Source organism: Periophthalmus magnuspinnatus, chromosome 19 (genome assembly GCF_009829125.3).
Source record: "Periophthalmus magnuspinnatus isolate fPerMag1 chromosome 19, fPerMag1.2.pri, whole genome shotgun sequence".
NCBI lineage: Eukaryota > Metazoa > Chordata > Actinopteri > Gobiiformes > Gobiidae > Periophthalmus > Periophthalmus magnuspinnatus.
Genome location: NC_047144.1, coordinates 11,037,957 through 11,053,291, shown reverse-complemented (window position 1 = coordinate 11,053,291; position 15,335 = coordinate 11,037,957). Strand labels below are relative to the sequence as shown.

General features: G+C 36.1%; 1 protein-coding gene across 4 annotated transcripts in view; it reads left to right on the top strand.

Moving 5' to 3' along the window:
- LOC117387268 (rho GTPase-activating protein 44-like) overlaps positions 1 to 15,335 on the top strand; it is a 63,533-nt gene that overhangs the window by 27,017 nt on the left and 21,181 nt on the right. For all 4 annotated transcript variants that reach the window (XM_033984722.2, XM_033984721.2, XM_055229658.1 and 1 more), the window contains exons 2-7: positions 9,482 to 9,521; positions 10,552 to 10,671; positions 11,427 to 11,503; positions 12,426 to 12,537; positions 13,120 to 13,196; positions 15,073 to 15,190. In XM_033984722.2, coding sequence (XP_033840613.1) covers positions 9,482 to 9,521; positions 10,552 to 10,671; positions 11,427 to 11,503; positions 12,426 to 12,537; positions 13,120 to 13,196; positions 15,073 to 15,190 — 544 coding nt within the window. The remainder of the gene's footprint in view (positions 1 to 9,481; positions 9,522 to 10,551; positions 10,672 to 11,426; positions 11,504 to 12,425; positions 12,538 to 13,119; positions 13,197 to 15,072; positions 15,191 to 15,335) is intronic.

Below are 15,335 nucleotides of genomic sequence, written 5' to 3'. Positions count from 1 at the left end.
GCGGAGGGGATTTAGTGCCTCCTTGAGAGAAGCAGCCAGGTCCCCGGAGAGCTGGACCAGGACTGGACAATTCCAACGGTCGGATGTGAGCTGCATTCTGATTGGACCGTCTTTTGGAAGAGGACTTGTTCAGTGTTTGTGTCTTGTTTTGTTGTAGAGGGAGCAGAGGGATCCTGTTAACAAGTGTCACTAAAAAGCACTTATTAGATAGTGTAATGGTAAAAGGAGTTTTCAATGAGTACTAAAGTAATTGTGTTTCTAAAGGAAATGCTGTACTTTTTTGGCATGGGCCCCATATGTTGTTTTGTTTTAGTTTGTTTAATCCGATATAAATATCCAATATTTGGCCTGCAGCTGTGGCCGATAACCGATATTTGTTGATACTGATATTTCGCTTTCACAATTCATACCGAGGCCCACAAATTTATTTCAAGTTAAGGTAATGATCAAAAATGAACTTTTCACTTTTGTAAAAAAATAATAAGGACATGTGTTTACAGGAATATAAAATAATTTGTTACTTGTTTGAGTAAACATACAGCCAGACAATGCTTCTATCCCATTTTGACTCATTCATCTGTTCAAAAAGGTCACACAGAGAATGGAGCAATGCAAAAAATATTGATATTGATTATCTGCATCAAATATTAGCCAATACCAATACTGAAACTGATATATCGCCCACCCCTAGTACATTTACTATTACAACAACTACAACTACTGCTACTACTACTTCTTCCTTAGCATTAGTGAAGATGTTTTATAATTAGCTGTTAGCCCACTTAGTCCTTTTTGATGTTGCACCATGACAGAGAAACAACTTTCACAACATATAAAGTACAGAATAGACTTACAGAATCTTACTTGCTTGATATTTTGTCCACTAGGTTGTAATGGCCTACTTTATTGTTACTAATAATGCAGATTTATGCATAGGGAGAGTTACATGATCAGTTTGGTGCTTACAGGATTTACTGAGACTGAACCAGAGCTTTATGGTAATAATAAAGACATAATTGCTCAGAGACATTTGTGGCGGAGTTGTGCGTATAGCAATAAAGTATTACAATTACATTCTAATTGCTGACTGAGAAGATTACACTGTTGTGGGAATCAGTTTGCTCAGGATGGATGTGAATGAAGGAAAAAAATCAATCTAATAATTAATTTTAGACCGTAAACAATTTTGAAATTCATTATATAGTTTTTCAATTTAATTTTAAGTCTCTAAATAAGGTCAGATCCAAATAACACACTTTAGAATGTTGTTTTAAAACAACTGAACAGTAGTCAAATATCTTTATTAGAAATCATCAAAAAGTAAAAAAAAAATGTCAGTGTAGGTTAGATAGTTTAGTCCAATTAGTAGTATTAGATTATTAGTAGTAGTAGTATTAGTATTATTAGTATTAGATTAGTACAATTATCAGTGGTCTGCCTCTCATAGCTCATAGCTAAATTAATGTTAGAGTTCATCTCTGGTTGTACTTGTGAAGGTGCGTAGCATTATATGGTTTAATACATTAAAGATTTGTAGGTCTGTCACTGTTTTATGTAACCAGCTTTGTCCTATATGTTGGCATTCTGTATGGCATGCCGCATATTTCCTGAGTTACTTCCTCTTGTGTAACTTTGTAAAAACAAAAAACAAAAAACAAAACCTTGTTGTCTTTTCATATCCTTTGCTAAAATTGTTTTCTTGACAAAACCTACCGGTAATCATCCATTTTCTGTATAAGGTTGGTAACTGACATCTGTTTTGGCATAGTGTTGATCAGATTACTGTTTGAAATAAGTAATTAAATATTTGATCATAAAGTGTCCAAATTTATTACAGATTGTTACATTGAGTCTTTTTGGTTAACTCAGTAATTCCCTATATGTTGTTTACTTTTTTAAGCCTGAGATTTACAGTCTATTAACTACTGAGAGACAGTTCTACTTTGGTTCAGCTTGAATATATTTCAGATTGCGATTCCCATTTACTTTATCAAAACATCACCTCTATGTGCTGCTATTCCTGGCCTGTCATTTTACACATAAAACCATAACTCTGCTTTGAACAATCATCCCAATGGTTCCTATCCTACCTCCTGCTTTCACCCATGCAGCGAGAGTATAGTGAATCTGATGACCTTGAAATGCTGCTCGGGTTTGTATTTAGGTGAAAGACTCATAGATAGAGATCACGGATTGTGCTTGGTGGTCCTGTAGTGACAAATGATCGGCCCATACCACCAGCAGTGCTGCAATCTCCTCCCATTAAAACAATGAGTGCACTTTCTCTCCTCATTCATCTTCGCACGCCCGCCTCACTTCAGGGTTTGATCCATCCCACTGCTTTGTCAACCGGTGCCATGGTAACACCCACCTCCCCCCTTAGTTTTGGCGAAGAAAGGCATGCTGGGTAATCTGGCTTCACCTGGACTGTGTGTGGGGTTTTTTGCAATGCCCTTGAATCATCTTTCTTCACAAGAGGTGGAAGTAACAAATTAGAAAGAGTGGTAGTAAATAGTTGATTTATTCCATACTATTTTGAGCAAATTTTTGGACTATAATGCCAAAAAAGACTATGTATATGGTTTATTATGTCATTGGCTGAATGGTATATACCACAAGATTTTGCACGATAACAATGAACATTATGTTCTGTGTACAGCAGCACTCTAGCTAGCTCTCTATGTCTTAAAGCTAACAGTCACTTTTGTCAAAATCGTAAAACATAACATAAACAACCAATTAAAATTCAAATGAATTAAACTAAAGACAACTCAATGATTTTTATATGTAGAATGCTTCAGTTTCTTGTCTTGTATTAATATTTATTATGCCTAATTAGCATTAGCATTAGCATTGAGACACAAACATCTCTCTTTCTAAACAAAGTAGTGTACTTTGCTGAAGTCGTGTTTAGCATGCTGTCAGTGACATACAGCTCCCTGTCCACTGCCTGATTGGGAATATTTATTCATTTTAGCGTGACTCAGTAAAAATCTCATAGAGACAATTGGACTGAAAGTAGTGTCGCTAACAGTGAGGCTGCCGGACACTATTCTATACAGAGCTTATTTCTTCCAATAATGAAGAATAGTCTTGTGATTTTTTTATAACTTGCCAACAATCTTTAACCACCAAAGATCACATTATATTAGACTGGAATCATAATAAAAAATGGCATCTAAATTTTCGTTAATAAAATAATATGATATCAAATAAAATGGGAAATGTGTAGTGCAGATTTATTTAAAAATCCTTCCAAACCCTACTAAAAAGTAATGTATTCGCCTTTTTTTTTTAAATACCTTTGATGGGATTTAATTTTTCAGTTGCCATTTTTAAATTTCAATCATGCACATTGAGACCATGCTGTATCCTGCAGGCTTATGGGATATTACATGACATATCTTTTCATTGTTTTCCCGCTGCTTGCTCCAATAAAGTGCCTAGTCTGCCAACATTTAATGAATATATTAGAGCAGACAAAAGGGGGGTCTGTCTCTTTCCTGCCGACAGTAGACACAGAGTGCGACTGGGCTGATTGGAGCTCCTGTAGTGAGAGACATTCAGGTTCAAAGAAGTCAGAAAAACAGAATAATAAGAACAAAAAAAAGACTAGTTCCTGAACACTGCCTTGTCATATTTTGATGCTTTTGCTAAAATATGAATTAATGGTTTATTCACATCTGAGGCTATAGAAACTGTGAACAAAAAGAAGATACAATGACATCTCTTATAGGCATGTGATATTGAGGGAAGTGCTATTACTTATTTCAAATTATATTAGTATAAGAAATACACCAAAGCTTCACAAATTACCATAAATATTGACTGAGCGACGGTAGCTCAGTTGGTTCATCCTCTGATCTAAAGGTTGGCATTTCAAATCCTGTTCTCGACATAAATAATTGGTAGAGTGGTCAGATTCACTCACCTACAAGTGGGAGGTGTGATTCCAGCTCCCACCGATGAATACTTTTTTTGTGTCTTGCCCAAGGACACAAATCTACACTCAATCATTGTTAATTATCTTGATAACTTATTGAGCCACTAACAAACAAAACAACAGATTATGTATTCCCCATAGCTTCTTAAATACATATTAGTTGTCTATATTTAGAAAGTGATTTTAATGCATGAGTTACTTCCTCAATCAGACATCAGTTTAATACGTTGATTTATGAAGTTTCTCTTTTCTCTGTATTATTGATTGTGAGTCTGTATGAAAGGCTTGTCTCAAATCATGCTTTTGTTTGTTAGCTTTACAATGTACGAATAGCACAAATATAAGCTGTAACCTTATGTTTTTTGCTTAACCATTTCCAAAATATGCTAACCACAAATGTAAAGTCTGTTAGTGCCTCACAGACACATTGTTAGTCTAGGTTATTTGCTTGTCTTATTCCTTGCTGTAGTTATAGAAATCTGGAGGAAAACGATAAAAAATGTAAAAATGACTTGAATGTCAACCAGAACTTTTGCCGTTTTTAAAAATGTATAATAATGTTGACTATAATAGTTGAAAAGAGTCGAGAGACCTAATCTGACTTATATAAAATGTGAAAATTGGATGGCTCTTTTCTCCACTGAAAGGTCACAATGCATCACCACTCCTGTGCCATTTAAAGTGTGCCTGGTCTTTTAAAATATATCAAACTAACCAGCGAGAAAATCTGTGAATTAAGCCATTATACACCCACTGTCTGACAGTGCTAATAGTGCTGTCTTGTTCTTTAGAAATCTCTCATAAAGATTTATCAATTGAATTAACTCCAGGCTTAGTGCCATCTCTTCCTCTGTTGTCATCTCTCCCACTCCTGTTACTCATTGGCCCCACCTACTTCCTGTTCTCCGATGGGAATCCCGGGTGACGACAAGCGCTGATGCTGCAGTGAAGTACAGAGAGGAGCTGGCCTATGTTTGGAGAAGGCTCTGACGCATGTTTGGTCAGAATAAGACTGCTTCGGAAAGTCTGTTTTTTGGTGGCATCTTTTGAATATTGTATTTTGTAAAGTCTCACAGTGAAGACAGAAAGACAGTCAAGTGAAAAAAAAATCATAGTTAAAGCCCCACTGTGTAACTTTTTTGGCAAAATATAGACTTAAATAAAAACAAGTTTTGTTTTTCTTTTTCATTTTGGATGTTTTTATTGCACCGAAAACAAAAACATAACATTGAACACGGGCTTGCATCTCCACAGACCTGACATGTCATCAATGTTTTATCGATAACCATGATTATAGGTCACAATATAATCAGAATATAATAACTGTGACCATTTTAGGTGAAAAATTATTTCAATTTCATCTGTAGTCCACAAAAATAAACCTGTAAGTGCTTTTTATTTGGCTGTTTATGTCACATTAATTGTTCGCGTACTAGATGAATGGAGATTTAATATTAGACAGTGTAAATGACAGTGATTAAAGGTTTTCACTGATTGGTTATTTCATCAAATAATGTGAAATACTGCTAAATACTGTAAAACTGTATTTTAGTAATTGTAACACAAAAAATATATATAGTGACATCCCTATTTTGGTGATTTGTCAGCTCTTCTGCTCTATTGTTTCTGTATAGCCAAACATTGCAGTGTACAGTATATAGAACACATATCCCTGCCTATAACATAATCCCACTGCTGCAGGTATGTCAAATCAAATTCCCATCTACTGCACATGAATAATGTAACAGCACTATTTTGCCTCCTGCTGGCAACTCGGCACATCACAACCTCTCTGTGTATTTGAATATTATGCAGATGTTACAGCAATGTCTACAGGTAACTCCAGGTAATGTCAGTGTTAGATGGAGGAATATCTAGTTTGTTTAGCATTGTTTGTGTGTTCATGGGGAGAGTAAAAGAGGAGGAGGGAGAGGGCTGCTGTCTGTTGGAGTGATGTTGTTGACTAAAGAGGACCCGCTCATTAAGGACTTCCCCTCCGCAGATACAGTCAGTGAGCCGTGAAATCTGGACTCATGTTGAAGTCATTGAAAACAAATGCAATGGGGAAGCATTATCCAGACTTCTGTTTTGAGTTATTGTTAAAACTAAGATTTGGGTTTTGTCTTTCTGTCTGAATAACTTAGGCTCAAATCACATTCAAATTTATCATTATATAACTACACACAATTGTATCAAGATAGCTATTTGAGTTGTCACAAAAGATGTTATTCTTAGGTAGAATAATGTCCTCAGCATACACCAAAATATTATGTCTTTTAACCTTTTTAGCCCCTGCAAACATTTTACTTGAGTAACTTTTTAACTAGGTATCTGTACTTTTACTTAAGTAACACAACGGAGTACTTTATCCACCAATGAGTTCATATTTTAGTCTTTGAAATGTTAATACCCATGGCTGTGTTGAAAATGTGCACTCTGAATAGAATCCTACTATTAAAACAAAAGCAACTGTGCAACATTAACTTAGTTGTGAAGAATATAGTTTTGTTTTGTTTTTGAAAGAGTGTTTTTAAGAAGCACTATATGCAAAAATATATCGTTTAATTAAGGGAAACATGCAGGTTAGTTCAAAGTTAAAGTCAAGGACCTACCACATAACACTTACTACAGTAGTTCATTATAAAAAATCACTACTTAGATTTCATTTGCATTCACAGGTTAACAGTTGGATTCTTGGCTGTGGTGAGAGTTGGTGGGTGATGAGTGAAAGGACCAGATAGTCAGGTCTCATACCAGCCCCTCCCCTCCTCCCCCTCTCTCCCTCTCTCTCAGTCTTTCCCTCTTTCGCTCTCTCTCCCCTTATGCGTTCATGTCTATGCTCTTTACTGTACGGGAGCCCACATGAGAACAGGTGGCTTCCTTCCTTTTCCCAGGGGGATGTGGAAGAGAAAACTTACCATCAGCAGGACTAGAGCCTCGCGTAGAAACAGCCTGGCTCCGTAAGTCTGCTTTATTAGACCAGTATTGGCTTTGGTTTGGTTATTTACAGTAGCAATATGTGAACAGTAAACAGTAGGCTAAGTGTGGTTATAGCTTGATGGGTTGTTTTTATTGTTAAAAGTCAGAGCATTTTCATCACTGTTATTTCAGTTGAACATTTGGCAGAAAATTGAAGAGTTTGATTTGCGATTTCACCTTGGGTTGACTTTTTGAAACCGCTCTTACCTGTTCCTGCCCCCGTGCTCAGCCGTTTATCACTTGCATCAAAGTTGTGTTCCTTTAAAATATGCATGTGTAAAGTAGTATAAACTTGTCTCAAAGTAATGTCATAGATTTTTGGGGGTGATAATAATAAGTTGATGTACGGTGTTTTTAGGGAATTTGTCATGTTAACACTGGCCTCAGACTTCATTTATATACAGAGCTGGTTGTGGGAAAGTTGTGTACCATGACTATATGGATGTTTATTTTTGGTAAAAAATGCTGACTTTGTATCTTTAATCTGTTAATTTGAATATTGAATGGAATATATTTAACAATTTTCTGTATTTTTAATGCAAGAGTGCAAAAATTGTATAACTCAATTTTGATATAAAGGAAACAACTCTTTTTTTTATATTACAATGATGATTAGAAACTCTTTTTTATGCAATGCAATAGATAAAATAGGGAATATAGAATACATTTTCAAAGTCCTTATTAATTATATATTAAAACAAACATATTGCTGTTTAAACCTGTATAGATTAGCAAACTGCTTCATGCATTATGTTGGTTCATCTTAAAATGTTCAGATAGAACTCATCACTGTGTATTTATGCCATCATCTTAACTGGTCACAGCATGAAAAAGATGACAGTACCACTGGTTTCAATTTATTTTTACATAGATTTATTTTGACTTTTGATCATATCTGAACATTTTTCTTACCCAGTCTATTACAATTTATTCTCTTTGACACTCTTAAAATCTAACATAGTGTACCTCCCATTCATAAAGAGGCAGGTCAGAGGTCTGTTTCCTTTAAGGCCCCTCAGGCTGTTGACTTACCTGAAAACTGACTGTCATCTTTTTTTATTGATTCTATTAACACTGTTTTGTTTTGCTGACTATATGAGATGGACCTATAAGGGGTGAGGAGGGATATGACCAAAATTGTCCTGTTACTTGTATTGTATTGTTACGTATTTTTATGTATGCCATGTTTAATGTGTTTTGTGTTTGTAAACTTTTTATATGTTGTATGTTCTTGGTTTACAGTGAAAACAAGATGTTGCATACTATTTAGGGAAAGTCCATTTTTGTCCAATTTTTGTAACTGGAATCTGCTCAAATGAGTATTTTGTTTGTTTCTATATTAGTTTCACTGCTTACAAGATAGGTATACTATTTTGTGGTTTAATGAGAGGGTTACATCTAATTTATTTAGATTAGATTTACTTTACATAGGCCTACAGGTATTGTTTCATTACAGCTTTAGGTCCAGTAGTCAGACTGACAGATATAGGACAGGTTGTAATCCCAGTGTATGCAAACAAAGAATGTACTTCCCCCTACACTTACATTGTGGCTTATCACCTGCTGAAGAGGTTTACCTGAAGATTACCCTGTAGTCTTGAGGAGTTGCATTTCATTCATATCACTGAGATACTGAGGGCAGGTTCTGGTTGTAAACTCAAGTCAAATCCGTGGTATGTGTGGGGCGCAGAGGTGGAACTGTCAGTTTAACAGTTGCTTTAGTTTGTTTAGGTTCAAAGTATTGCCACATATGACGATTGTTTTAAAGCTCATATACTTTAACAGTCTGCCATAAAACATACCTCTGTGCAATTGTAACTTTCATCTGTTTTTTCTAGTAATCCTTTATATACCCTTGTAAACAGGATGGTTGCAGTATCCTCAGTGATTTTGTTTGTCTTGTCGATCTCTGTTGCTTAAGGCATCAGTGTCCTTTTAGGTTGCATTTACAGCCTCCTCAGTAGATCCCAGCCTGGAGGTCTAGCACCGAGTCAGTCAATATTATATGGTTTATGTAACAGAACATGGCCTGCAGTGAACACACTCTTGGACAATGGAGAAGATCTGGAGGCAATTAAAATACCATGATCTGCCCTATGTTGCGTAATGACAGTTGCAGTTTAACTCGCATAAGTAGCATTTGATATATAATTAAAATATAAGCTGTTCAATGTTACATACAGATTTTTATGAGTTTTAGATGTGTTGGAAAATAAAGACAAAACTGACAGCAATTCACTCTTTCTTTGTTTTTTGTTTTTCACCATGACATCAGAGTAGCATAGAAACTCCATATATAGAAATTTGCAGTCAAAACATGTGTTGTTTGACAGCGCTAACCACTCTGCCATTGTGCATTCCTTTAAATGCTTGTTCCTCAAAAATGATTGAAATAATAATTGCTGGTTTCGATTTGAAACTGTGAACTGTGAAAAACCTTGGAACCTGCTTTACAATACTAGACAGGTTGTAACACCTATTTCCATTCCCAGAGCCACATGTGGCGTTGTAAAAAGTATTTCCTGACACTGACATTGTGACTTTTTCTGTGTTTTCCAGGGCAGAAAAAACAGAAGTATTGAGTGAAGATCTACTACAGGTAAGTTAATCAGGAATGAATGTGTCTTTTATTTCCCCTGTAAAATGTCCCTTTATGTGGTCCCTGTTCTCATCCATAATTAAACCTATGTAATAATCTGGGCTGCAATGCTTTAAATTACTCCCCTGATATACACGCTACTAATAGATCTTTTGGGCACTTCACAAACAAGTGTCAGCATGGCTTAAATAGACTAAGACTAAAGAAGTAAAATCATTCATTAAAATTACATGGAAATGATGTACCGGTATTTTAAGCCAAGCAAATTCAGAAATTCACCTTTTGGTTAGAAAAAAAATCTTTTAAGTACAACAGTTGCAGAATCTGTCATGCAGTTTCGATCCCAATAGCCCACAGCTGTTAAGTTTTTAATCTGCTGAACAGTTCCTCCCCTACGGCTTCATTGCCTGTTTAAGCCTGTTCTCAGTTCATTTGCAATATGACATAATCCACTCCTGAGAAATCACAGGTGCTTTGATAGTGGTATCTTACAAATTCAGGGACGGAGCAGTTCTTATATTGATTTATTTCATTTTAATAAGCAAAGCCACATACCTTGAGCCCAATAAATTCTTTTGGCAAGTACATTATCCCACTTATCTTACAACAGAGCATAATACACACAGTGATTGCCTTAATGTCAGTTTAAAGGTACACTATGTAACATTCCCGCCTGCTTGTCTCCATGGAGATGTTATTGCTTTCTCTAGAATATTAATTAAACTTATCTATCCGCTGGGTGATCTGACCCAAATTACAGGTCAGATCTTTGAATGTATTTTTTATTTTTTAGCAATAAAGGAGATCTGTAATTGAATGAATGCAACATAGATATATTTAATGCCCTACATTGGAACATACCAGGCAAAATAATAACATAACCAATAACATAGCTAACAAAACCCCCACCAGAAAAGTTACATAGTACCTTTAACACAGTGGGGCTAAAGAATGCTCCATTGTAATCCATTGTAGTATAATGTATTGTAATGTGTATTGAGTGTTGTGTTTATTGCCCCCTGTGGCTCAGGTGGAGAAGCGTCTGGAGCTGGTGAAGCAGGTCTCCCACAGCACTCACAAGAAGTTGACAGCGTGTCTGCAGGGACAGCAGGGCGTGGACGTGGAGAAGAAGTCTGTCAGATCTCCATCGGTAAGAAGGAAAACAGGGACAATGGGAGTATGCATGACAACAGACCTAAGACGGATGAGAGGAGTTTAGTATCTCGCTTGTTTGCCTTCACACATAAACCACACTAAAAGGTTGTATTCAAGTTCTGTAATTTTATGATGTTGTACTTTCAGAAGCAGGGGCCTCTAAAACTCTATGAAATTATCATTGTGTTTTGGAAGGAATGTGTAAACAGAAAATGCAGAATCCTGAATCTGGTGCTTTCAACTGCTGATTTGAGACCCAGTACTGAAAAAGGAACCTGTTTTGTGCGTAAAGGAGCATGATGTCATATTAGTAAAGGCTGTCTTTGGAACAAGAAATAATTTTAATGAATCATATTTTACTATTATACATTGAATTGAGAGTAACAATGGCAATGTTTATGTGCACTCAGAATATCTGATTATCTGATTTCTGGAGTTATCAAATTATGGTGGATCACAGGTTTTGATGAGGAAGATCATGCAAAAAAGGGCAAGCTAATGTGGCAAAGACAATAATGTAAGAGAAAAGTGAACCAAAACAAACATGGCAACACCAACAGACACCACAAGTTTGAAAAAATCTTTTTACTTTGTCTTCCAAATATCACCAAGTGTTTTTGATGGTCGTATTTCTTTAGTGGATGTAAACATGCACTAAAAACAGATCTATTGGTTTATCTGATTATTCTACCTGATCTGATTTTCTCTGACCATGTAAATTTCACTATTGCCATATATTTATCTTCTCAGAAAAAGCTCCCCCTGACGACGCTAGCACAATGCATGGTGGAAGGGTCTGCTGTGCTCGGGGACGACTCGCTCCTGGGGTGAGTGCGTTCAAACACAAACACTAAAGTTGTACATACAGATAATCATTGATGAGCCTCAAAGTGTGCCTCTGTTTTTCCTGAAAAGCTCTGACACGGAAAGGAATGTTATTCTCAATCATCGCCCGGGAGACCATTCACCCATGTCTCATACTGTATCTGTGCTCCAGGACACACTGTACCACATGTTCATTAAGGATATCAATTGTTTTTAAATTGCCAGTATAACAAAATTGTATTTTTTGTAACCGAATTGCAACATTTAAGTCCACTGTTATTAATACCCCAATCCCAGCTGATAACTTAGTAAAGTTATGGTTTGATGTTGTTGTTTTTCTTGCTGGAAGTGAGTCAACAAAGTGATTATTTAGTATTTATTGAGGAAAAAATGAATAATTTCATAGTTTAAATACCGAAATATACAAATAATGTTGTCACAAGACAAAAATTTCGATTCGATTTCGAACTCGATTTCGATACAAAGAAATAGACTCCAATTCCAATACCACGAAAATACTAAAAAACACTCTTTATTTAGACAATGGAATGTCATTTTCAGCATTCAATTGCAGTATTTTCTTTTATATTATCATGTGGCCTTATATCTGTGAGTCCCTCAGTCGTACTGGTAGGTTCCACAGTGGTCCATGGGTATATACTAGTCTAGTATGTTGTCTCCTGCTTGTCCTGATACAGCTCAAGATCATTTTAAAGCTATTCAGGAAAGGTTCCTGATGAGTATCTACTTTCAATACTAGTTTTAGTATCAATTAGTATCTGATTTTAGATACTTTTGACAATATACAAATGCTAAGCCAGGCCTTTCTTTTTTGTTGTCATTTTAGATTATAGCCTGGTTTACTGCCCCGGGATAATACTTAGTTTTGTACTATTTTTAATACTGAACATTGTGTGTTTCTAGGAAAATGTTAAAACTCTGTGGAGACACGCAGGACAAACTGGCGCAGGAGCTGATCACGTTCGAACTCACCATCGAGAGAGACGTCATCGAGCCTCTCTACGACCTGGCGGAGGTAATGAACAATTAGCACTGTTGCCATAGCAATTAACAATTCAAAATCAGATATTTTACTGATCTAATGATCAAAAGTTCTTAAAATGTCTCCTATAAACAGGAAGCTAAAACCCATGTAAGTACAGTAAGCCAGTGTGCACTTTGCTCCCATCTTAAGCCTAGAACAGTGTTTCTCAAACTCTGATATTTGTAAAAATCTATAATTATTTTTGTCTTCCTTATTTAGGTATGTGTTATCCATGGTGTAGTCTCATTTTAGATCATGTTTACCATTTTTGAAGTCCTAATTTTGATCTGCAAATGAAATTTTATCTTAAGTGGTACTTGATGTGAAAAGTTTGTGAGCCACTGGAGCATTGTAACATGCATTGACCAGCTAATATTTAGTTTAAATATGTGACAGTAGCAGCGGTTTGTAGTTGTTTCTCACCACTTACACTATTGATGGCCAGAAAAATAACTTCAGTTTATCTATATAACTGTAATTTTGTTATTTGATCTCTGTGAAAAAAATCCATCAGCCTCAGAGCTTTAGTTGCATGTTATGTCTCACACTGAGCCTTGTGCTCTCTCCTCTCAGGTGGAAATCCCAAATATCCAAAAACAAAGGAAACATTTAGCGAAGCTGGTCCTCGACATGGACTCTGCACGGACGCGGTGAGTTTGGGATTGTGCATGTGTGTGAGAGAAAGAGACGGAGAGAAATGAAAGAGAGAGAAGGAGAGCGAGCAGGTGCTGAAGACTGAGAAACTCCATCCCCTGTGAATTGACTTGGTTCAGAGCTTCCCACTGAATGTCACTGGGATTTGATTGCACTCAAAAAGGCTGTGTCTGTACTAACTCACTGTACTCTGTGTACAAATCATTATTGAGCTAAAAGTGATTTTCTAATGCTAATTCTATCATGTTGTCATAGTATGCCCTGTGCTTTTATTGTAAATCCATAATTGGCAGCTGTGGTCTGTGAATTTAGTGTGAGGTCAAAAAATGTCAAAAAGGTCACTTTAAGGATATGGGTCCCCAGGGGGCAACAGATAATCTGGTTTAACACATGTAGGCTGAACCTTTAGGGACATACATTAATATTAGTTTACTTTCACATTATAGCACTAGTATAGGGTCATTGAATCTGAAAAATAAATGTGAGCATGTCAGATTTTCCTAATTGAATTTATATGTAAATATGTATCATTCCTTTAAATATCTTTATTGTTATCTTGATTTATTTCCATATATATATTTGTTAACAACTGCAGTTTATATGTGTATTAAGATACCTAAGTAAGTTAATTTATTGTGAGATCAGTTAAGTTCTATCTTCTACTCTTATTTTACATACAAACTTTAAAGGTCTTATACTATGCAAAACTGACTCTTCTGAGTTTCAAGCCAAGTTATAATGTCGCCTTCTTAAAAACATACCTGGAGTTGTGTTCTGTTTTATTCACGAACATTAGAGCAACACTGCATTATTAGGCGGCCTACATCACCCAAGCTCAAAATGCTCTGTTCCACCTTGTGATGTCATGGAGTGGTAGTTTTCAAGTTAACAGCTATCTTTTACCTTTTGTTTAAATTTCCAGGCTCAGATCAGAAAATAGTGTAATAAGTGTTAATTTTAAACACGCCTCACTCTTTGTTGAAGTTCTTTTGTCTGATGGATTGTGTTATTTCATCCCATTTGCCATCTGTTATGCAAGGTTATTCAAAACAACCCATCCCCAAATATGCACAAATCTGTCTGAAAAAACTCTATCAACCCATTTTATGAAGTTGTCTGACTGACTAAACACTTTTGCTGGCAAAGTCATGCGAAATCACAACATTAAAACTCACTATTTTGAGCCGTTTTGTAAGCAAAACATGTTCCATATTTCGGCGCACAAACCAGCACTTTAGACACTATTGAAATGTGAGAGAGCTGTGGTGGAGATTGGTCCTAAAATAAATTGGACTCTCTAGTTTTATTGAGCAGTTCCAAGCTGTCAAAGTATGTTTTAAATAGCCCCATGCAGTTTGAGTGATATTGCAGATTTTTGTTGAGTCATGCACGTAAGAGTAGATGCATTACTTACATAATCTCTTCAAATTACTCCAAGACAATGTTATTTTGGTCTTAGTTACTGTTGTACCATAACGAAAAAAGCAAATGTGATTGTCTCCTTTGCTGCATCAGTGAGTTTTTATGCAACCCAAATCTGTAGTCATTCTTCCCATAATGCTTCAGTGCACCCAATAACAGTACACATTATATCTCTCCCTCAGCACAGACTGTCAGATAGATAAAACTGAGCAACAATAGTTTTGGGAGGAAAAGTTGAAAAGTGTTATGTCATTTTGTCAAACTTTAGTAATCCCTTTCCAAAACTATTTTCTTTTATGGCATTTTTTATCTATGTGTCAGAAGTCGTGAAGCTTATGAGGCTCAAGAAAAATGTTTCACTTCGTCCTCCATTAATCAGCTTCGGGGATGGCTTTGTTTTGTTCAGGCTGTTTTCTCTAATCCTCTGAAACCCTGAATGTCTTCTTCCAGGTACTACCAGTCCACAAAGTCTTCAGGACTGTCCAGTAACATGCAGCCGACAGGGGCCAAGGCGGACCACCTCAGGGAAGAGATGGAGGAGGCTGCCAATCGCATGGAGATTTGTAGAGTATGTTTAGAATATTGATTATTTAGGCTCTTTCAGTTAGGTTATATTGTAATACTGGCAACATACTCTGCCATAACTGAAGTTTATAGTTTCACAAATAATTGTCTCATGATGGCAAAAGAAAAGGGGTCACTTCAATTATTCA